This window comes from Bos javanicus, chromosome 13 (genome assembly GCF_032452875.1).
Source record: "Bos javanicus breed banteng chromosome 13, ARS-OSU_banteng_1.0, whole genome shotgun sequence".
Lineage (NCBI taxonomy): Eukaryota > Metazoa > Chordata > Mammalia > Artiodactyla > Bovidae > Bos > Bos javanicus.
The window spans coordinates 40608664-40632314 of record NC_083880.1 but is presented as its reverse complement, the minus strand read 5'-3'; the positions used below and the strand labels follow the sequence as shown (position 1 = coordinate 40632314).

General features: G+C 46.0%; 1 protein-coding gene across 4 annotated transcripts in view; it reads right to left on the bottom strand.

Annotated features, from left to right (window-relative positions):
* The window catches only part of KIZ (kizuna centrosomal protein), a 93280-nt gene that overhangs the window by 5835 nt on the left and 63794 nt on the right, over positions 1 to 23651 (bottom strand). For all 4 annotated transcript variants that reach the window (XM_061436382.1, XM_061436384.1, XM_061436385.1 and 1 more), the window contains 4 exons: positions 21968 to 22133; positions 21038 to 21097; positions 9054 to 9158; positions 6937 to 7033 (listed from right to left, as the gene is read on the bottom strand). In XM_061436382.1, the coding sequence (XP_061292366.1) occupies positions 6937 to 7033; positions 9054 to 9158; positions 21038 to 21097; positions 21968 to 22133 (428 nt within the window). The remainder of the gene's footprint in view (positions 1 to 6936; positions 7034 to 9053; positions 9159 to 21037; positions 21098 to 21967; positions 22134 to 23651) is intronic.

Genomic DNA, 23651 nt, shown 5'->3' with positions numbered 1-23651 from the left:
ACTTGGCTGCCTCTGAAGCATCTCATGGCCAGCATGCCAGCCAGCATGTCCACCCACAACCAAACTCATGCTTCTTCACCAAACCTGGGCCCTTTTCCTGTCTTGGCCAATGGCACCCCAAGCCTTGATTCCCTCCCAAACCTTCGCAACTCCTCTGTTCTCCCACACCCAATCAGTCATTAGGTCCTACCAAGCTTACCTCCCTGCACTTCCCAAATCCTCACTAGTCCCCTATCTGCTGGCACCGCTACAACCTGGTCGGTCAAAGTAGCATCTCTACCTGCCTTTTAACAGCCCCCTAACTGGTGACACCACATCCACCTTGTTCCCTCCAGCCCACTTTCCACTTGGCAGTAAGAGTGAGCTTTTGAAACACAACTCTGATTACTCTGCCTCCCTGCTGAAAATGAAAATTCTTCAATGCCTTCCCACTGCTTTTGGCAAAAGAAGCCCGAACAGCACCTCCAAGGTTGATGTCTAGACTTCATTGGGCTTCCTGCTATAGCCTCCCCATCCCCTCCACCCCATCCTCCATCCCCAAGTCTTCATCAAATTTGCTCTTTCACAGCCATTTCTGTTACATACTGACATGTGACTGCCCTTAGGCTGTCAGCTCCATGAGAACATCCACTGTACCTGTTTCGGTGCCTGGTACCCAGTGTCCCGCCCTTAGCAGGTGCTCAGCAATACATGCAGAAGGAACAGGTGAGCCTCAGTAATCACAGGGCCTTGCTTAAAGGCACTTACTTGATCAACATTTGATGTTAGGTTATTTAATCTGCATGTTTCTATTTTTATCTGAGTTCAGATCAGGTTGTTCAAGTGTCTACCCAGAAACATATTTCAAAACTAAACATCCGTGTTCACCAAGGAAGGTGGAAGATGCTCCTGGGTGTTTCCGACACCATTCTCACCCCTGCTGCTGCTGCTGCTTAGTCTTGACCGACTCTGTGTGACCCCACGGACTGCAGTCCACCAGGCTCCTCTGTCCATGGGATTTTCCAGGCAAGAGTACTGGAGTGGGGTGCCATTGCCTTCTCCGTCTCACCCCTTAGGAGCAAGTATTTTTCCCTTTGGGAAGCCATCCCTGCAAGTCGATGTGACACTGCAATGCAAGGTTGGTTTTCATTACATGTGATTTGCAGGGTCAATATTTCTTTCTCTGGGTCACATCTAACATCTAAAGCTAAGTCAAGGCCAGTGGGGATGGTGTGAGAAATCTCCTGGGTGTAGACAGAGCCATCTTGTGCACCTATTACCGTAAGGTACCGTAAGAGAAAAACCCAAACCAAATACACTTCTGAAAGCATAAGAATACAAGAGTTCAGGTTACAGGCCATGGGCTAGGTCCCTGTGTTCCATCAGATGTAACACATCTGGACCCCGATGGCCTGAACTTCCCCGATGGTGTGGATGTCACACCTCCGGTTTGTGCGGCAGAGGCAGCAAAGGTGAGCTGTGGAGGGTAAACAGCGCAGGTGTGTGGTCTCTGTCAACTACTCAACTCTGGCTACAGCACGAAGACAGCCACGGGCAGTATGTGAACTAGTGGATGTGGCTGTGTTCTGATCAAACTTGATGTAGAGACGCTGAAACTTGAATTTCATATAACTTTCAGGTGTCAGGCAGCATTATTCTTCTCTGGATTTTTTCCCAACTGTTAAAAAATGTAAAAGCTCTCTCAGCCTGCAGGCTGCACCCAGAACCAGACAGAGGCCCAGGGCTGGGTCCACTGAGGCCTTCATGAAGCAGGGCCATCACCTCACGCCTAGGCAGTAAACCAGGGAGTCCGCCCTCCCCGGCCCCATGGGTGACTCCTGCAGTCCAAGAGGGCAGGGTTTGTGGGTTCTTCTTTTTCCCCTAGAAGTTCACCATTGGACTGGAGGTCCTATTTCCAAACAGAGCTCTTTCAGGTCAAACACCAGGATAGCTGATTAGACTAAGGTGTGGCCGCGCCCCACCGGTCGCATTCCAACAGGACAGTGTCCCGGCAGGGTGGAACCTCCCCTTCCGCACAGGGAGCACCGTGTGCCCACCTGTCAACATTCCACCACTCAGGCTTCATCGCACGTCTTCCCTCTGTCTGTCCATCAAGCCATCTCAGTTTCCCATGTTATTTATACATTCCCTTGCTGTTGATAAGGGATTAGGACACACGATTGGGACAACTCTCATCAAAATCACTTTTGTTCTCAGCCCTGCTACATGTAAGAAGTTAAGGTTGGCCAGGGTCTTAAACAGCAGGTCTTATTCTAAGCACAGCATCTCGTGAGCACCTAGGATGTGATCCTGCTGACACGGGTAACTAGAGAAAACAGCTGAAATTGACAGTGTCGACTGTTCACGTTAATATGAACAAAAGCTAATAATATTGCTAGAAATAGTCTACATAGTTAACATGAAAATGAAAGTCACTCAGTCCTGTCTGACTCTGCGACCCTGTGGACTATACAGTCCATGGAATTCTCCAGGTCAGAATACTGGAGTGGGCAGACTTTCCCTTCTCAGGGGATCTTCCCAACCCAGGGATCGAACCTACGTCTCCCACATTGCAGGCAGATTCTTTACCAGCTGAGTCACCAGAGTCAATATAGGTACAAAATGAGGTGGCAAGGACATCTGTAAGGATTCAGGTTTGTGGGGCCAGCAATAGAGACGAAGGGAGACCTGAAAAACTCATGGGTTCCTACAGTGTGTTAGTTGCTCAGTCGTGTCCGACTCTTTGCGACCCCATGGATTTGTCCACGGGATTCTCCAGGCAAGAGTACTGGAGTGGGTTGCCATTTCCTTCTCCAAGGGATCTTCCCAACCCAGGGATCAAACCTGGGTCTCCCACGATGCAGGCAGATTCTTTACCATCTGAGCCATCGGGGAAGTTCTACGGCTCATTAAGTCACAGCAGCGACGCGCTGTGCTTATGAAGGAGTGTCAGGGCTGTCAGGTGAGCACAGGGTCCTGGGAGGCAGGCCCAGGCTTGGCGGGGTGGGGCGGGGATGGTGCAGGCCCCAGGAGCTCCTCAGTGCTGGGGGGGTTCTAATATTAGTAACACACTGACTCTCAACCTCATGGTCAGTATCATATTTTTGAAAGAAAAATGTATGTATAGCCCATTAACAAACATACCCAAGTTACTGTGGCTTTGAGGCCACGTCCATCAAGTGTGGCAGTGAGACTCCGAGGGTCCTGCCAAGAACTTGGCCTCTGGTGCTGGGGACGATGAGGAAGGGCCCCCCGTGGGAAGAGTCCTTGCAGTTCTAGGGTCTGATCAAAAGCCAGCAAAGAATAACTGACTTATGAGAAGACGTGGTCTCTAGACTCTGAATTCTGTAACTTCTAATGATCTTGACCACTGGCTAAAATGTTATTAAAATGTCTCACATAGAGTCTTCATCTAGAATTTTCCTCCAGACATATTTCTGGAAAAATATAAGGCAAAAAGACAATTCAGAAACAAAAAAAATTTTGCAATCAGCGTGCCAACAAACCACTGTGAATCCTTGATTTTAAATTTTCGAGGTCTACTGAAGGCGGAAAGCTTTAATTAGACAAAGTCTGAGCGCCCCCTGATGGTCAACCAGGGGCCCTGCAGCAGATGCCATTTTTAGGGGTCAATTTCTTTACTCCTTCCCTTCACACAATCAAGCAAAGACTGTTCTTTCAGGCCATGGCGGGGTGGGGGTGGGGGTAAAGTAGGCGGGCTTATGACAAGAAACATGTGGAATCTTTAGGAAGCTGTTACTTTGGTAGAATTTAAGAAGAATGTAGATTTGCTAAGCCAGAGACACGGGGCTTTTACCCTAGAACCTCAAGGCCATCCAGGAAAACCTCGTGTTTATTATTCTGGACTACGGGTTCCTTGTGATCTTCAGATCATCCCAGGGGAAGTGGCCCCAGGGCCAGGCAAGCAGAGCCAGGACGGCCCCACTGGAGCACGGCTGCTGCCTGGCGCCCTCCACCGGCTGCTTCCGGGGCCGCAAGGCTGGCCCTGAAAGCCACCCACAGCGGGCCCTGCCAGGGTGGGGCGGCCGGGTGACTTCTGCTACCTTTTCCCCAGGCAATTATGTTACAAGCACACTTCCTTTTCTTTCGGTAAAGGTTATCTTGATCCAGGCAGTAAACTGCAGTTAACGTGGTAGGCGGTTAAAATACTCTCTTCGGTTGAATACATGGATCCGGGAGAGTGGAAACGGCTTCCTGGGGAAGGTGGGGAGAGACAATGTTTGCGGAGGAGAGGAAGCTCCGGCATGCACCCCTGAACAAAAGGGGACGAGTGGTCTTTACTCGGAGAACAGCTTCCTATTAGGACTCACTCCTTCGTACATTATGCCTTTCATCCCCACTCAACCACAAAATGATTTTGCTCAAGCAAATACAATGGGAGAAAAGATTTACACTGAAAGAATCTTTAATAATAAACTGTTGCCGATCTGCCTACTTGCCCGTGATTTATAATACAATAAACATCGGATTCTATTACGGCTCAGGCACTGAAGCCGAGGCTCGGGAAAACGGAATATGAAAGCACTGGGACCCCACCACCATCACAATGAAATGAGCAGGGATAAATGTGCTAAGAGTATCTCTTTGCATCTTTTATAGCTGGTGTGTATTAATCTGTAACGCTTATTAAGAAAGTCATTGCTATGCAAAGCAGCGCCCAATCCCTTTCTCTGGCTTTTCAACAGAGCGCACTGTTTAGCCAATAGGACGGACCCTCTGGCCCTCATTCTGCATTCATCACAGGCAACATTTGCACAATGTATCTCTCAAAGGCGGCTGAAAGGAAGGCCTTAATACTCATGTAAACAACTGCAAACCAATTACTTAATGAATCAGGCCCACACATAATGAGGTGCAGACAAAGAGCTATAAATGCATTTTTGCGCCCAAGCCGCTGCTTTAAAGTAAAATCCCTCAGCTGTAGTTTGGGCTTAACTAGCACATCATAATTATTGTCTCTAGGACATCAGAGGAAGCCATTTTTTTTTTTAAAGGTCCAGCAAGGTCTTTTTTTTTTTTTTTTTTTTGAGGTTGCTCATCAGCTCACTGACAAAATAGAGCAAAGAAGAATTTTTAAAAGTGCTACAGCAGCACTGCGCTGTTATGTTTATTCTCGAGTACTGGGTTTCGAGACCACTTGTAAAAGCAATAAAGCACGAGGAATGACTGCAGTAAGTGGGGTCCTTAAATGTAAGCCTCTAAGAAATTTCAGTGAGTCCAGGCACAAAGAGCGAGCCTGGGGAGGCATATGAACACCAAACCCAGCACAAGAACCAACCATGACCAACCGTGAGCCAAACCCACACACTTCAAGCCCAGAACTTTCATCACTGGATTATTATCAAGTGTGGAGAACCAAGGGTTCTTGAAGGGCTCTTTTTTTTTTTCCTCCTTAAAGAGGATGATGTGATTACTTGTAACTTAGGAAATAAATTCCATGCAGAAATGACAGTAATAACAAAAGGCCCCTGCCTCAAACTGAAGGGAAAAGAAGTTTGATTTTATAATGAAATACTGATGCGAGCTGTGAAATGTCAAACGATCAGACTGAGAAAATGTTCTACAGAATCTGACTGCTTTCTGAATGTGTTTAAACATTGCCCAAAGTAGGGAATATATAAGAAAAATTTAAGAAGAATTGTTTTTTTTTAGGACCTCTAAAACAAACACTTCTAACAATCTTTAAAAACTAAAGGGATGTATTATTAAGCCAAATGGTGACATTAATCCCTAAAAACTGCCTGTAGAATTTATTATCTTTTAAAATTTCTTTCAGGAGACCTAGAACTTGAATTTATAGTAAAATCATAAAAATATACTTTAAAACTCTTCTTATCCCATAATTCATTATCTCTCACTTCCTTCAAAAACATAGATAAAAACACAGGTATTAAAAATAAGTTTCTAAAAATTAAGAGTGATTCCCTAAAATTGAACATATCAAGTTTCTAAAATCAAGAACTTAATTTCAGAAGATCAACCTCATTTAAATATATTCCAGGTCCTAAAAATACTGTAGAGTTTTCAAAACATAAATGAAAATGATTTTTTTTTCACTGTAAAAATACTACATTTCTAAACAAGTAAAGTTAATCTTATGGAATGTCAGAAATGTAAAGTTTCTGTTTTAAAATTTCACTAGGGCAAGTAATTTTTCAAATGTAATGTAATCATCTATAGGACATCTTTTAACCCCTTAAAATGTTGTTGCAAAGGCAATTGTATGTCGTTTTAAAAGATATTTAGCTCAAAGCGAAAAGGTAGGTATGTCATCAGACAACTGCTTCTACTCCTACCCATAAACTCTTCCTCAGTGACTCAATGCCACTGCACAATCAGTATTTTATGTTGATTGCAAATCTAGCACACAACTGGCTTATCACTGCTCCAAAAACTACAGTTTTAAACTACAGTTTAAAAAATGTGAAAAGATAAATTCTCACGTTTGAAAATAAGCAAGAAAACATCAGAAAGGGAAATAATAGTCCAGCCCAAATACTTGGTAAAAAAAGAGGAATACAAAAACAAATATCCAACAATTGCTTGTATATATACCCGCTGTCTCCGAAAGAAGAAACAGGCCACTTTATTTCTTTTAAGGCCCTGCGTTCTCTCTCTGCCCTCTCCTGACGCCCTCCATTGTGTGGTTTCTAAGCAGCCCTACTGCGAGCAGCTGTAGACGCTAATTTGTGGTTCACTGAGGTGTCAATGGAGTCTTAAACCAAGGAAACAACAGCTGCAAAACAATACTTGGCTCTGGGGCAAATATTTTCAAAGGTAGACTAAAGTTTCAACTGTCACTTCAGATAAACAAAACCCAAACCATAATGTTCCATCAAGTCACCCAACAAAATCACTTGCAGCAAGAGTTTCACCCTGGGTGGACTGACATTTCTCGTCTTGCTGGCACGATTCAGAAAGGCTCCACGACTTTACCTTGACAAAGGACTCCCTTTGCTGGATGAAAAACTCGCTTCCGAAGCGATTTTGTGAGTTGTCTTTGTCTTGAATGTCCCGCTGCCGGTTTTCAAACCTGAGAGGAGCAAGCACAAACGTGGAGAGTGAGTGTGGCCGCTGCGGTGGATGAAGAAGCCCTAACATGTTAAACAAATGTCAACAGAGAAAGAGCTGTTCACAGAATGCAAGGCGGGGAATGACAGGGAAGGAGTTCCCCTGATAACCTGCTATCACAGGTGGTTTCCTGTGATACTGACACAGAGTGAGTAGAAAGCGAAGCCACTCAAACAGCACCATTTGAAATGACCACGAGGCATGTGTGAGCAGAGTCTCCACAGTGGCCCTAAGCTCAGGATGATTCGTGTTGTTGTAACACTTGGGCAGCGACAGATCACTGAGACAGCGAGAGCTGGGAACCAGTCTCGTGCGTTAACTGGTATTCTAGATGACAGTGCCTGCCCACCCACCTTTAAGCCCTTCTGCCAGACCCTGCACTTTTCCTTCTTGCAGAGGAGAATAAACCTCTACTGAGAACACGAGATGGCTGGATGGCATCACTGACTCGATGGACGTGACTCTGGGTGAACTCCGGGAGTTGGTGATGGACAGGGAGGCCTGGCGTGCCATGGGGTCGCAAAGAGTCGGACATGACTGAGCGACTGAACTGAACTGAACTGAGAACCACTGAGGCCACTCCTTAACTATCCTGAAAAGGCTAATGGGGAACCCACACCGTCCAGCCCTTTCCCTGGAGCTGGCCGGGGTGATCCCTGACCTCTGCCTCCTGGGTGCCCTCAGCCTTGGATGCTTCTACTACCAGTTTGAGCCTGGCAGTCACCTAAGATTGTGGCTATAGGGTGCATGAGCACCTCCTCAAAAGGCGTGTGTTGTTTTCCTAACCTGTAACCTGTGTGTCTGCTCGTAACCTCTGAGGCAAAGCAGTTCTCTTAACAAAGTGCCCACGTTCAGCCCCTAGACGGTCTGCACCTGCTTAAATGAACCGGGTCTTTTCAGACAGGAGAACAAAGTGGCTTCTTGTAGAGACGGGTGTACTGACCGACACGTGACACGTCCATGATTCAATCTGTGGTGGCTCTGAGATCGGCGCGCATGCCCAGCACTGCCTGGGACCATGTCTGACATTCCCCCCGAAATGTCTGTTTGATAAAGACATCCTTGGGACAACCGGGAAATTTGAACATGGACTGGGAATTATGTGATGCTAAGAAATCATTCTTACAGGTGAAGTTCCAGTAGGCTGGTTTATATAAAAATTAGAGGGAATTCCCTGACAGTCCAGTGGTTAGGACCCTGTGCTTTCACTACCAAGGGCCCGAGTTTGATCCCTGGTCAGGAAACTAACATCCCATGAGCCATGCAGCTCGTACCCACCCCTAGCCCCCAAAATTATAAAGTCGTTAAAGTACACTTCCTTCTGCTATTAATCCATTACCTTCACAATAGGAGCTGGAGTAACTTATATTAAAAAATAAAATGTAATAAAGTAGAAACCACTGAAAAATAATAAAAATACAATAAAACATGTAAGAAAATTAAGTGAAAGTTGCTCAGTTGTGTCCGACTTTTTGCGACCCCATGAACTATACAGTCCATGGAATTCTCCAGGCCAGGATACTGGAGTGGGTAGCCTTTCCCTTCAAGAAAACTAAGGAAGACTACAATTAAAACAAAAATCCTGGATTGAAGGAACTACATTTAAGCTTAAAAATTGAGCTTTTATTGGGGTTCAGTCTTTTTACTTAAAGGAGCTCAAATCCCCCAACATTCAAACAAGGGAGACAGCCTGGATGACACACCCCACCACTGGTTAACAAACTGGAAGGTGTGAGAAGAGAGGGAGTTTGGGGTGTCTCTGATGGCACTGTCATGACACGCCAGGCAGACTCCAAGGGTCCGTAGGCTGTTGGCAGCACACATCCTGGAAGGAAGCCACTTCCAAACGCCTGCTATTCAGGACGGAGCCCTGGCTTATCCTAAGGTGGTGACAGCCTGTTACAAAGCAAACTCCAGAGAGCACACCCCTCCCTGCACAAGCCCGAGTGGTGGCTTCGGGCTCCCAGTGTCGCTTTGCTCACCTGGCGGCTGTGACGTGGGGGCTGTGGCCTCTTGGAATCCATCTCCGGCCTGGTGCGTGCTGCCCTGGAGGGCGGACTGCTTCAGCCTCTGGTAGGCTTTCGTTTCTACAGGTGAGAAAAAGGCACAGATAACAGGACACCCACAGGCATGAGAATGAAGTTGGACCCTTACCTTACATCACACACAGAAATCAACTCAGAAAGGATTAAAGACTTGAATGTAAGACCTAAAACTATTCAGCTCCGAGAGGGTAGGAGAAGAGCTCCAGAATTTGGCAGTGATTTCTTGGATACAGCACCAAAAGCACAGTCAACAAAATACAGACAAACAGGAAACAACCCACAGACCCTTTGGTCCTTCTCTAAGTGGGGAAGACTGCTGGGAAAAGCACTATAGAGAGGTCCCGTGAAGGACCTGAGTGATGCAGGCTTTCCCGCTGCCTCAGGTCTCAAGGCCTCGTGGGTGAAGTGGAGAAAGGAGACTTAAGAGTTTCAGCAGTGACACAGCAAAACGGCCCCCATGCTCCCCACAGGGCCACAAACTACGGGGGTTGCCATGGGCTGCATTCCTGCTCCTGCTGGTTGTTTAAGAACTGAACCACGAGGCCCTTGTTACTGGTTAAAAATTACCGAAAGGAGAAAAAACATAACTTACCTACTCAGAATCACTCGAGATAAAAAACAAGCATTTAAAATGAGCATCCTATTTTGGAGTAGTAAATGCTATCTAATTTAAAAAAGTACAGATCAGGGATTCTATTTTGAAAATAATAAATTCTAAGGAAACTTTTTAAAAAATAAAAACATTGCTGGGTTGTGAAATCAGTGCACACTGGAACGTGTATTCTGAAAACTTTACTAAAGAAAACAGCAGACGCAGCACATGCAGAAGGGGAAAGTAAGTAAGTGTGTGTGTGTGTGTGTGTGTGTGTGTATAGAAGTGACCTGGCCCATTGTCCCAGGGCAACTTGGACAGGAGTGCATCGTAATACTCTGATTGATTCTAACGTTCTTGTCACTTCAGAGTCCCTGTAAGGCAACCTGGGGCACGGGTAAGGTGTTAACGAAGTCAAAGGTGGGGTGTCTGATTTCTGAACAGGTAAAGAATCACTGTAAATGAGATGAACATGCAGTTGTGAAGATCAACCAAAAAGTTTTTCAGCTTTTATGATACAAGTCCAGACTTTAATGACCATGTGCTATTTCTGCATTCATTTAAACTTATTTGGGCATAGCAAAGAGAGCAAAGATGGAAAGAATTTTTTTTAAAGAGAAAGAAAGAAGAAGGAAGAAAGAGAAGAGAGCAGCCTCTGGGTGAACAAAGGCCCCTGGTGGCTGGAGCTGGAAGCTGGGCTCGTCTGTCTACCGTCTGAAGGGAATCGTTTCACTCCAGCGAGCCGGCTCTCAGGTTTCTCAGAAATCAAGAACACATGTTATTTATCTTCCAGAGAGAATTTTTGTGCAAAACTTCATGTTACTTGTTGCAAGGTGATTTCAGACTGGCGGGTGGGGTGGGGATTAAGCATTCTGTCCAAATATGAGACAGAATGGATCTCCTTGCTCGCCTGAGCCTGGGAGGGAGGGCTGGGCAGTGAGCAGCCTCGGTGCAGGGACCATCCTAGCGCCTGGAAATCAGGGGCCATGGTCACACGCCCCACATCTCCCTCGGGTGCTTGCTGCCTGTCCTACGGGGAGGACTCCAGAATCTCTCCCTGAGCTGTGTCCACTGTCCACATACAGTGGTTTGAAGGGAGAAAGCTAACGTTTCCCACCCATTCAGCCTGAGCCTGCCTCCTTCCTAACCCAGCTCCTCCTTGGCATTTGATCCTTAGACCTCCTGGGGTCCTTCTCCGAGCAGAGTCACTGGTGGCCCCTGGACAGTTTTTATCTGGGATGTGGCAGCCTGGACCTGAGTAATACAGGGTTGGCAAAGCTAGCTGAGGGCCTCCGGGGGCACTGCCTGCCCTTACTTCTGGTGAAAGCTTCTGTAAATGGTTTCAGGGCAGAGGGAGATTTAAAGGTGAAAGGATTAGCTGCACTCACTGGAGGAACAGACACTAACTGAGGCAGGACCAGCGCCCCCAAAGCAGCTGGAGGGGCTGGAGCAGCGCTCAGGACGCCAGTCCTTCTCCCCTCACTCTTTAGTCAGAAGAGCTGCATAAAACAGCAGCCCAAGCACTGAGAGATGACCCAGAAAGGAAAAACAGAATCAAGGTTTGGTTTTAAAAAAAATGACCAGGAGAGGCTGAAGGCTATGCAGCCTGTAGAAATAAAGGCCGAGAAGTTTCAGCACCTGGATCACAGATTCTGCCACAGACAGCAAGGACGGGGCAGGGTATACGTGCAGATTCTTGGGGGCCGGGCAGGACCACACATGTGACTCTGGCCAGACAACGGGGGAGGGAGGTTGGGTCCTGTGGCTGCAGGGCAGCAAGGGGACAGGAGGGGATTTGCGTCCTGTCTTGGGGGGGCGGACAGCTGTCTTGTGGCCACAGACGACAGCTTCCAGGTGAGAAAATGGGCCTAGTCTTGCCAGATTTCTGCCTTAAGAAAATTAAAACACTGCCCAGGCCACTTAGAACATACCTGCAACCCTGAAACCAGAGGGCAGGGAGAGTTTCTTTGTTCACTGAATGAGGCACAAGCACCCCTAGAGACAAACCTCAGCCATGGGACACAAGCTGGATGTCAGGGCCAGCTTCCCCGCTGAAGGACCCAGCAGAGCCCACAACACAGCAGCAGGGAGGCTGCAGCAGTCCCCTGGGGATTTCGAAGGAGCTGCCCATATCAAACAAACCAGATTTCAGAATCCTTGGAAGCAAGAGGACAATTTTTGCTAGTGGTGCTCAAACAATTCAGACCCTCTTCTGGAAGAGCCTAGAAGACCTGGCCAGGATTTAAACATAATAAGGCAAAGCTACAGACTTGAATTTGTGGCAATCCAAGTCCAGGTTTTTCTGGAAGAAGGCAGTGAAGAATCAATCAGTTGAAGGCTGCACACTGCAGCCGTGCATATTCAGTTATTAAATGAATGAGTGAGCAGATGCAGGAAAGGGAATAAAGCTGGAGGTTCCAGCTGGCCTGTTATGAATAAGGTTGCGACAAGGGTCCTTTGCACCTTTTCAAGGTGCAAAGACCTGAGACCTGAGTCTTCACCACTGCACGGACCCTGTAAGCCTACAAATTTGAGGACTGGGTGGCCCCTTAAGGCTTCACTTTGTAGCCTGTGACTCCCAACTCCACAGAGATACTTCTTCCCGTCAGTAATATCAAACTCTCAAAAAATATTGAGTAGTGCAAACAGTTATATAAAACAACTATTTCTAAAAACACAATATGCTCGGATACACACAGAAATAGCATACATGCAAGCACAAGCGTGCAGCTGTGAGTTGCTCAGTCAGGCTTCTCTCATATACTCAAAGTTGTGTTGAGATGGGGAGTTTCAAAAGTAGAAAATATTGCAGCTTAAAATACAAAATAAGGCAAGGGGTCCAGGGGGTTAATATCTATCCCTGGCTATCAATTCCAGGCTGATGACACAACAAGATAAAATTATTTTTCCCTACTTGGTCACACAAGCTGGCTGAAGCCAATCATCTATCTTCTTGCAAAGTGGTGAAGGATCCCTGAGATTGTTTCCTTTTTCCTTTTTGATATTCATTTTGTGTCTAGAAAATGGGAACCAAGAAAGAAAATGAAAATGTGCTGAATAAAGGGAGGCAGGAGAGAGATGGCGCTGAGGAAGAGAGAAAAAGCCCCAACTTCTTATCTTTCGTTCTCTTTTATATGCAAATGTACACCTGCTAAAATACTTTTAAATCTACAAATAAAAAGAAAAGGAAAATATCTGATGAACAAGTGCTTTTAACAACCCATTACAAGAGCCAGATAAACACTTGGTCCCCCAGCCTCTGAGGGGTGTCTCCAAGGCAGAGGGTCGGCCTGGCTTTCCAGGAAATCCCTGGTGAAGAAAGAGCTGGGTCCAGAGAGGGAATAACAAAAGGAGATGCGAACAATGCTATTAGCGCAGCGAGAAGAGCGACCTTGAACCGAGAAAGAACCGGGCATCTCTGAGCCAGGGAGGATAATTGCGATTCCTGCAGGAAGCATGCAGAAATTCTAAACTTAAATTCAAAAAATATTTTATGTCCCTGGGTTTCCCAGTGCTGTTGCTTTTCATGTGTTTCTGCATCCAGGCCGACTTTTTATTCACATAGCGCTAGATGCAGCAAACCCAGCTGTTTTTGCTAAATAAGACAAAAATTGTGGGATGGAATACTAAAATTAATTCTAAAGGTAAACATTATTACTGAAAACCCAGAAATCACTTGTCTAGTAATCTCAAATTAAAACAAGAAAATATTAGGATAAGGGTGCTTTCACAATTCTGAAAATACAGAAAACTCATCTATATTTAAGGATTAAAAAAAACAACAACAGAACACCACCTGTCTATGTGAACGTAAGGTACACAGGTTGGCTCCATAACCAAAATCACTTGTCCTATGTAGACTGCCACGCCGCCAGCAGTCCTGGGCCAGGGGACCTCTCAACCCGGGCTTCTTCTCTGTTCTCGCACGAGATGGCTGATGCTCAGAGAAGGGAAAAGCTCCTCCTTCCAACCAGTTGCCTACAGATGCTTCAGAAAAGAGGTGTTTCCATCACATCCTGAATTTCTATGGGACAGTTCAATGGTTACACCTGAAAATAAGTGCCAGGCTGGTAACTGACCTTTAGTGAATGTTTAAAAACCGAACTGAAACCGTTTTGCTGATGCTACTTCACACAATAATTCATAATCACAGTGCCAGCCACGTAACACTGCTCAGTCACGGGAGGTGAATTTTCAACTCTTGAGGTCATGGAATATTTAACTTTTGAGTCATTTTGATCAGGAAGTTATATCTTACTGGCATAATTAATAGTCCTTAAAAACAATATTTTTAGTCATTTGCACTCAGTGATTTATAAGATGAGAAGAGTTGGAATGAAGACTCTTTATTATCCTAATATCATGATGTTATAATATCAGCATTATCATCATCTAGAGTTGGGCCAGGAGCGATCATGTAGGTGATGACCCAGAGGCGACAATGTAAACTAGGATGAAGTCCCTCCCCTGCCAGGTTGAACAGTGCTTCTCCCAAATTCACATCCACCCAGTACCTCAGAAGGGGACCTGCTCTGTGAACAGCATCTGTGCCGATGCACTCGGTGAAGTATCTCAGGTTGAACTCATCCTGGATTCACTCTGGACACTGACTCTGCTGACTGGGAGGGCACTTCCCACTGGGAAGAGGACACAGAAGCCCAGACACAGAGACGGCAGTGACACGAGGCTGGAGGCAGAGACCGGGGTTGTGCCATCACAGACCTGAGGCTGCAGCAGGCCTGGAAGGATGCTCCCGGCGCCTTCACAGGGCACTGCTGCCACTTTGATTTTGGACTTCTAGCACCCACAGCTGTGAGAGCAAACAGGTCTGTGGTTCTCAGTCTGTGATGCTTTGTCACAGCAGCCTTTGGAAAGTCACACCCTCCCTGAGCCCTGACTGCATCGAAGCATCTAGAGCCTGACCTCCCCGCCCTTTCCACTGGGGTCTCTTGCATAAAAGAAGTGTGGTTCACAGGATAACCTACAAGGAGGGTTCAGCTCTGAGGCTCCCTGCTCCATGGTTCTCAGGCTTAGGGAGTTGCCTGGTGTGTTACATACAGACTGATGCCTGGGCTCACACCTGGAGGTCCTGGGGTACCCAGTTCAGGATGTGGCTGGTGCACGGGTTGGTTTTAAAGGTCCACGTGGGATTCTGCTGGCAGCCTCTGAGCAGAATTTCTCAGGCACTTCTGAGTTCATTCTTGGGAATGTATCCACTTAGGAGCTCTTCCAGAAGGTGCCCTCCATTCCTCCACAGCCACAGTAAATGGGTGCTGCCAGCCTGCAGCATATGAAGTGAGGAGTTCTCTGCTTTCATGAGCAGCAGGCCCCACGGTGAAGCCATGGCAGCCTGACTCCTACCACAGACACAGGGCCACCTGGGCAGGGCCAGGGCCAACCCAGCAACAGACAGTGCTTTCCTGGCTGCCCCAGGCATGGCATCTGGACCTGACTAGGCATCTCCAGGACAGAACAGGTGCGGTGCAGACTCAAGACAGGCTCCGGAGTGCAAGCGCTTTGCCATTCGCCTTCACAGTCCTGTCGTCACTGCAGTTTTCTCTCCCAGGATATCCCAGGATAGATCCAGTCTCCTGTGACGATGTGGCCATCGTCCATTTCCAGCCTTCTCCCATTCTGTGGTAAAGCTCGAGCAATGATGCTTGGGGAAGCCCTGCCCAGAGTCTGACAGCACCCTTCAAACCTAGGCTGACCTCCCACAGAGCTTCTAAAGGGACGGACCACAGACTGACCTGGAATATTTCAGCTTGCCAAAGAATATCAGTGAGAAATGGCACAGTCAGGCAACCACTTTCAACACAGCTTGACCAAAAGAATTGGTGTCAAAAGAATGAGAGGCTGAATGGACATTCTTAGAGGCTTAATCCTCTTGAGATAAAAGCTGAGAGCCCTTTTCACATGGAGCTTAAGGAGATGAGTTTTGCCAGGATGGGCACGTGGGTGGGAAAAGTACTGGTGGAGTGACTGATGGAAAGAGACGGTGTGATGGCCTGAATCAACAAGCACTTAAAGGAACTCCTTTACATTCTCATTTTCATTCATTTGACAAAATGAGTGCCCACTGTGTGCCAGATATTGTGTCAGGGGCTCTGTTTTCTCTGACACTTAGCATAAGCTGCATCATTTACTAAATTAAAAGTCACCAAATTCTCAAGGTAAATTGAGTATAAATACCAATAAAATTACCAATGGGGGAAACTTCCCTCTGGGGGTGCGAGTGGTTCAGAGGAAGACTTTCTTCATCTAGACAAGCATGGCTTCATTCCTGGCCTAAGTGCTCCAGGGAGATACTGCCCTGATGGTCCTGTACCTCTTGTGGTCTCAGGCTCACCTAGGGGTACAGGCTAACCCTGCTTTACAAGGGCCACCCCGGGACTGTCTGCACTCAGAAATCCTCGCAAGTTGCCCACCTCTCCAGGCTTTGTTCTTCATCGCTCTCAAGAGCATCCTTTCAGGGCTCATCTTTTGTTAAGTTACAAGCTGGTATTTTAACTGATCCAGACGCCCTGAGGCAGGTGCCTCTCTTATACAACAAGAGAGGCTGGCTGGTGAGATGGATGGACTTTTGGGCTTAAATACTTAAGTCTGAGTGGCTATATGGCCCTGGGCTCCAAAATCACTACAGATGGTGACTGCAGCCATGAAATTAAAAGATGCTTACTCCTTGGAAGGAAAGTTATGACCAACCTAGATAGAATATTCAAAGGCAGAGACATTACTTTGCCAACAAAGGTTCATCTAGTCAAGGCTATGGTTTTTCCTGTGGTCATGTACGGATTTGAGAGTTGGATTGTGAAGAAGGCTGAGCGCCGAAGAATTGATGCTTTTGAACTGTGGTGTTGGAGAAGACTCCTGAGAGTCCCTTGGACTGCAAGGAGATCCAACCAGTCCATTCTGAAGGAGATCAGCCCTAGGATTTCTTTGGAAGGAATGATACTAAAGCTGAAACTCCAGTACTTTGGCCACCTCATGCGAAGAGTTGACTCATTGGAAAAGACTCTGATGCTGGGAGGGATTGGGGGCAGGAGGAGAAGGGGATGACAGAGGATGAGATCGCTGGATGGCATCACTGACTCGATGGACGTGAGTCTGAGTGAACTCCGGGAGTTGGTGATGGACAGGGAGGCCTGGCGTGCTGTGATTCATGGGGTCGAAAAGAGTCGGACACGACTGAGCGACTGATCTGATCTGATCTGATGGCCCTGAAAAGGACTCTCAATCTTTCCAAGTTTGCTGGGCCATCTGGAGAACTGTCTGTATTCCTCCAGGGTTGCTATGACGGTTAGAGATGTTAGAGGCTTAGGAGGGTGAGGACCCAGTCTCTGGCTGTCTCTGGCCATCCCTGGATTCAGCCGAAGTAGAGGTGTGACATATACGCAGATTATATACTATTCTTGTATAAAGAAACCCACACACTCATAGATAATCCCCTTAACCTTTGATTTCGACCTGGAATCTTTAAGGTGAACAACTATACTAATGAAAGGGGTGGACTGTGTTAGCAAGCAGATCAAAGGTTCGCTCTTGTTCATCCGTGGTTCACGGATGGATGTCTCTTCCAAGTCCTCAGCAGGTGCCTGTGCTATGTGAGCAGCCAAGGGTCTGTGTTCTCTGGGTGCAGCTCTGCACCAGCTCCTAGCTCCCCAGGGGAGCTGCCTGGCCCCCACCACGAGGCACCCACCACACACCATACAGGGACATGGGGCCCTCACCAGCGAGGTCGCCAGGAGCCCTTGCAGCTGCCGTTTGGGCCTCTTCTTGGACGGTTTCTTCATGAATATAATGAGAAGTTCCCAAAGTCCGTGAAGCTCTCTTCAAGATTCCTCTCTGATGAGGTAATGTCCTTTGGATTCAAATCTTCATTTGCCTTCTGATGTGGAAACTTCTGGCAGAAATGGATTCAGTGGGAGATGCTGTCCATGAGGACCCGTGTCAGCGCAGGGCTGGGCAGTTGCGAGTAGCTACTGTATCTCCAGGAAAGCGAGCTGCTGTCAGGATCCCAGGCCGGAGGTGCCCGGGTGCCCCTCTGGGACCATCTCATGGTTACTCCCTCTGTGGCACCGTGCAAGCCCTCCCACTTCTCCCCTCTGGGTTTCACAGGTGAGGTTCCTTTTAACTAGATGCACAGGGATGAAAATGGTACGGCCAGTGGGGCCGGTGCAGAAGACCAACATAAGATGCACACAAAGATCGACGTAAACCACAGCTGACATGGGCTGCGTGTCCAGTACAGGCTTAGTGCCTTTACACTCCCGACCTCACCTCACACACCATCTGGCTGGGCAGGAGGTCTGCTTTCCCAGGTCAGAGGCTCAGTGGGTGAAGAAACAGAACAGGAAGTAAAGAGCTGGTGACAGCAATGGCTGATGCCAAAGACTACCACATTTTCTTAACCCTCCGAGGGCAGCCTTGAAAATGTTCCTTTTCTTTGGAATATTCTAGAAGGACTGCAGCCTGTACAGATGGGGAAGCCTCAACAGAACTATTACAAAGGGGGAGGATTCTGTCTTAATTCATACACCTGCCTTACTTTGTTGCTGCTCAGTCTGACTCTTTGTGACTCTGTGGACTGCAGCATGCCAGGCCTCCCTGTCCCTCACTATCTCCCGCAGTTTGCTCAAGTTCATGTCCATTGTGCCAGCGATGTTATCTAACCATCTTAACCTCTGTCACCCCCTTCTTCTTTTGCCTTTAATCTTTCCAAGCACTAGGATTTTTTTCAGTGAGTTGGCTCTTCGCATCAGGTGGCCAAAGTACGGGAGCTTCAGCTTCACTATCAGTCCTTCCAATGCCTTACTTTACCAAAGGCCAATCTCCAAATAATCATGGCAAGACACAAACATTAATGAAGAGATCAAGATCAAGAACTCAGAGATCAAAGCAGCTGTAACGATAGATACAACCACAGCAGAGCAGAGCTGAGGCACCCAAGGCCTCTGGCAGGCACGTGCTGGGAGCTGCCAAGGAGGGGGGGGTGGTGGCTGGGGCAGAACCACGATGTTCCCACTAAGAAGATGCTTTGGACAGCTTTTTCACATTTTCCTGGTTATGTTATGTCTATTTCTTTGGCCTGTAATAGGCACAAAGAATTTTTTTTTTTTTTTTTTTAGCTGCCAACTAGTGACAGATCTGGAGAAGGCAATGGCAACCCACTCCAGTACTCTTGCCTGGAAAATCCCATGGACGGAGGAACCTGGTAGGCTGCAGTCCATGGGGTCGCAAAGAGTTGGACACAACTGAGCAACTTCACTTTCACTTTTCACTTTCATGCATTGGAGAAGGAAATGGCAACCCACTCCAGTGTTCTTGCCTGGAGAATCCCAGGGACGGGGGAGCCTGGTGGGCTGCAGTCCATGGGGTGGCACAGTCGGACACGACTGAAGTGATTTAGCAGCAGCAGCAGTGACAGATCAATGACAGATTGTTGGAATTATAATTTAATTAAAAAAAATCTTCACGGAAAATAACCTGTATTACTTTGAGGCACATCATACCTCTTCTTGCGTGAAGAGAAGAAAGATTTGAAACACTGATACTTAACTACCTCCTCTCTTACTAGGAAATTCTGAGATACACAGAGGACACACTGGAAATTACGGGGGTGGGGCTAAGTGACACGGGTGATGGGGTGAAAGGGCGCAGACTTCTGGTTATAAAGTCAGTAAGTCCCGGGGACCGAATGCACAGCGAGGGGACTAGAGCTAACACCGCAGGACTGTGTACCTAAACACTGATGAGATAGGAAACCTTAAAAGTTCTCAGTAAAAGAAAGAAAACCTGTAACTACATGTGGTGACGGACACTAGCGAGGCTGACTGTGCCCAACATCCTGCAGTGTCTACGCACAGTGACTCATCACGCTGCCACCTGACACGGTATAATGTCCCATGCCAGCTCGCCCTAAGTTAAAAAGTCCTCTGGGAAAATCACACCTGTACTAATGTGGGAATACCGACTCACCACAGGGGCGTCTGGAAAGAGTGCTGAGCAGACAGGGATCGATAGGAGACAAGGGGACTTCCTGGTTCCCCAGGGTTCCCCAACAAGCCCTTGTGATTTGAACTGAAGCAAATTCAGAGGTCGTTAGATATCCTGCACTCAAAGGCAGATACAAAAGAAAAGCACCCAAATGACCTTCTGGATGTCTGTAGTTTGGGAACATCTACACTTTTATTAATTTTACTAATAAAAAAACAAACAGGGGACTCTATCAGAGTTTTCTCAAAATGAAGAATAAAAATCCAATAAACATACCACTGGGAAAATATTTCAAGGAAAAGAAAACCTCTGTATTTTGGAGTGAAATATTATCTGATGCAGAACATATACAATAATTGCTCCACTATAAACTCCTTTTTCAAAATCGGAGTTCATTGCAGACACATGGGTTCAGAATTCATCATCAGGCCATGAATCGTACTGCCATAAAAGAAACTGTTCTCTTTGCTGATAAACAACAAAACTAACTCATATGCAGATGCATGCCTCAGTATCTCGGTGCAATGGTGTATTTACTTGTATAAATATTTAAAGTCAGACCTTTGAATTTATAATGAAGTAGCACACCACTTTACAAAATAAGGTACTAGTAAATTTAGATGTATGACAAATAGAATTCTGATCAGAATACTAATTGCTGCTGTTGATATTCTAAAACTAAAAAAAGTAATGACATTCAGATTTCATCTAAACAAGCCGAATACATGAGCAGAAACCTTAACATATCTTAACGAAACCTTATTGCTAAAATTTGTAATTGATCAGATGGGCTTTGTAACTGAGACACAAGCAAGCTTCCTGTCTGGCACATTTTTTCCTGCTCTTTTTTTTTTTTAATAATGATACAGTCAATTATTATAAGAAAGAATAGAGGAAATCAGACACATCTGTAGTTGGCCATATAATGACTGGTGTCCCCATGGGGACTTGCCTTTACACACAGAGGCAGGCGCTGAAAGGCTCATGGGGGTGGGACACGCTCAAGCACAAATGTGCAACAATTCTGAAGGACTCAGCAGACCTGAGTATTTTCCACCTCTGTTTGTGTTAACCTAAGGTCACCACTCCGGGAGTTGGTGATGGACAGGGAGGCCTGGCGTGCTGCGATTCATGGGGTCGCAAAGAGTCAGACACAACTAAGCGACTGATCTGATCTGATCTGAAGGTCACCACACTCTCAGGTTGGAGCTCCTGCTCTAGCACATGGTCACTGAATCTGCCTGCTCTTGGCGGAGTCCATGAACACAAACCTAAACTGTTCTGCTTACAGAAGAAAGTAAAATCCCAGGTCCTCAGGCAGCCGTCAACTTACCTGTGATGGGCATCCTCGCTGCCATGCTTTCTTCTGTGCTCTCTTCTCTGCTCTCGTCTTCTAAAAATGGAACAAGTGATAATAACAATGTATTTCAAGGTTATACTGACTGAACCGGCCTTTGTTTGGTTTTTTAGTTGCCATTCCTTTTAACTGCACTGCTCCCTACCTTTTCTTTTTGGTTAGTTTGTTTCTTGTCTGAAATACACTGTGCCTAGAAGAAAGCCTATTCAAAAGCTAAGATATCTCTATGCTGCTTTCATGCAAAATAGTTTAGCCTGACATTGATCATATTTGGGTGGGGCTTAACATACGTGGGCCTCAGGTATAGCACATATCATCAACTTCTGACCTCATCCCAGGCAGCTCACGTCCCGGACAGCTGACAGTGGTTTCCTGACACATCTTACCAGTAACACTAAAATAATCACCATTTCTAGAGACTAAAAATTGGTAATAAAATTGGGGGGGGGTCATAAATTCATGGATTCCTAATCATTTGTTTAGACTTTTATAAGGCTGTATTATAATTTAAAAGAATATTTATTGATTATGAGTAAATTCTATTAAGTGATATAACTTCAAAGTACTTCATGGAATTCATTTTAATGGAATCATCTCCATCTTTACGGGATGATCAAAAAAGTACCTAATGTCAGGTGTTAATTCTGTTAATATTTCATAGCTTTATAAAAACTAGTTCCATTAGAAATTTAGCAGAACTGAAGACCTACAATTAGGTTTCCCATTCTTCTCGGATTTCAGGTATTTTCCTGAAGTGGAAGGTGGTATAAAACGAGTAATGTATCACACATACTGAATCACAGGCATTGCTTAGCAGCTTTATTTTATGGGCACACTTTGAGAAAGAGGGTGGCACGCTGATTCTGAGTGCAGTTCTGCTGTGGATGAACCCTTAACAATAGCTACCTTGTTCCCTTGTAGTAACACCTTTGGGCCACAGAGTGGGTTTTCCATTCCTTATTCCACTTTCATCACTAGGAGTAGATGGCAAACTACAAGATGACTTGCTGCTGTGAACAGCCAACCTGTTGTCATGCTCTTCTGCGAGATCTTTTTTCAATAACGCAGTTGCCTATAGGGTTTAAAAGCACGCACAAAAAATTAACAAACTGTGGTCACACTCCCCTTGGTCTCAGAGATCAGCCTTCAAATGTTATTTTACGTCAAGCTTTACTTGAGATTTGTCTCCTGACATTTAAACTACATGAAAATGTCAACTCCTCCAGCTCAACTCCAGAAAAATAAATGACCCAATCAAAAAATGGGCCAAAGAACTAAATAGACATTTCTCCAAAGAAGACATACAGATGGCTAACAAACACATGAAAGGATGCTCAACATCACTCATTATCAGAGAAATGCAAATCAAGACCACTATGAGGTACCATTTCACACCAGTCAGAATGGCTGCGATCCAAAAGTCTACAAATAATAAATGTTGGAGAGGGTGTGGAGAAAAGGGAACCCTCTTACACTGTTGGTGGGAATGCAAACTAGTACAGCCATTATGGAGAACAGTGTGGAGATTCCTTAAAAAACTGGAAATAGAACTGCCTTATGATCCAGCAATCCCACTGCTGGGCATACACACTGAGGAAACCAGAAGGGAAAGAGACACGTGTACCCCAATGTTCATCGCAGCACTGTTTATAATAGCCAGGACATGGAAGCAACCTAGATGTCCATCAGCAGATGAATGGATAAGAAAGCTGGAGTATTACTCAGCCATTAAAAAGAATACATTTGAATCAGTTCTAATGAGGTGGATGAAACTGGAGCCTATTATACAGAGTGAAGTAAGCCAGAAGGAAAAACACCAATACAGTATACTAACGCATATATGTGGAATTTAGAAAGATGATAACAATAACCCTGTGTACGAGACAGCAAAAGTGACGCTGATGTATGGAACAGTCTTATGGACTCTGTGGGAGAGGGAGAGGGTGGGAAGATTTGGGAGAATGGCATTGAAACATGTAAAATATCATGTATGAAACGAGATGCCAGTCCAGGTTCAAGGCACGATACTGGATGCTTGGGGCTAGTGCACTGGGACGACCCAGAGGGATGGTATGGGGAGGGAGGAGGGAGGAGGGTTCAGGATGGGGAGCACATGTATACCTGTGATGGATTCATTTTGATATTTGGCAAAACTAATACAATTATGTAAAGTTTAAAAATAAAATAAAATTTAAAAAAAGAAAATGTCTTCAAGATAAAGTAACACTAGGCTATTTTCCAGCATAATTTAATTCTTCACGATAATTTACACTCACAAGGAGATGTTTTCTGTGGACTGTAGTGTGGTATCTTTTTACTTGGGAAGGATGTGTGTGAGCCATGACTAACTCTGTTAACCCAGGTGGTACATCCCAGATCCATTCTCTCATGGCCTGAATTCTGTCTTTCAGGCACGTGAGACAGAATTGGTTTGGCTTGAGGAGATTTGGAAAAATGTGACCTTACAGTATCCTCATTCTTCAAATGACCCCTGAACTTTCTCCAAAAGGAGGACGGTGGAAGGACTTAGGGGCTGAGGAGGGTACACTGAAGCAAAGAGAGACCTGACCTCGCTGGAAACCATAACCTT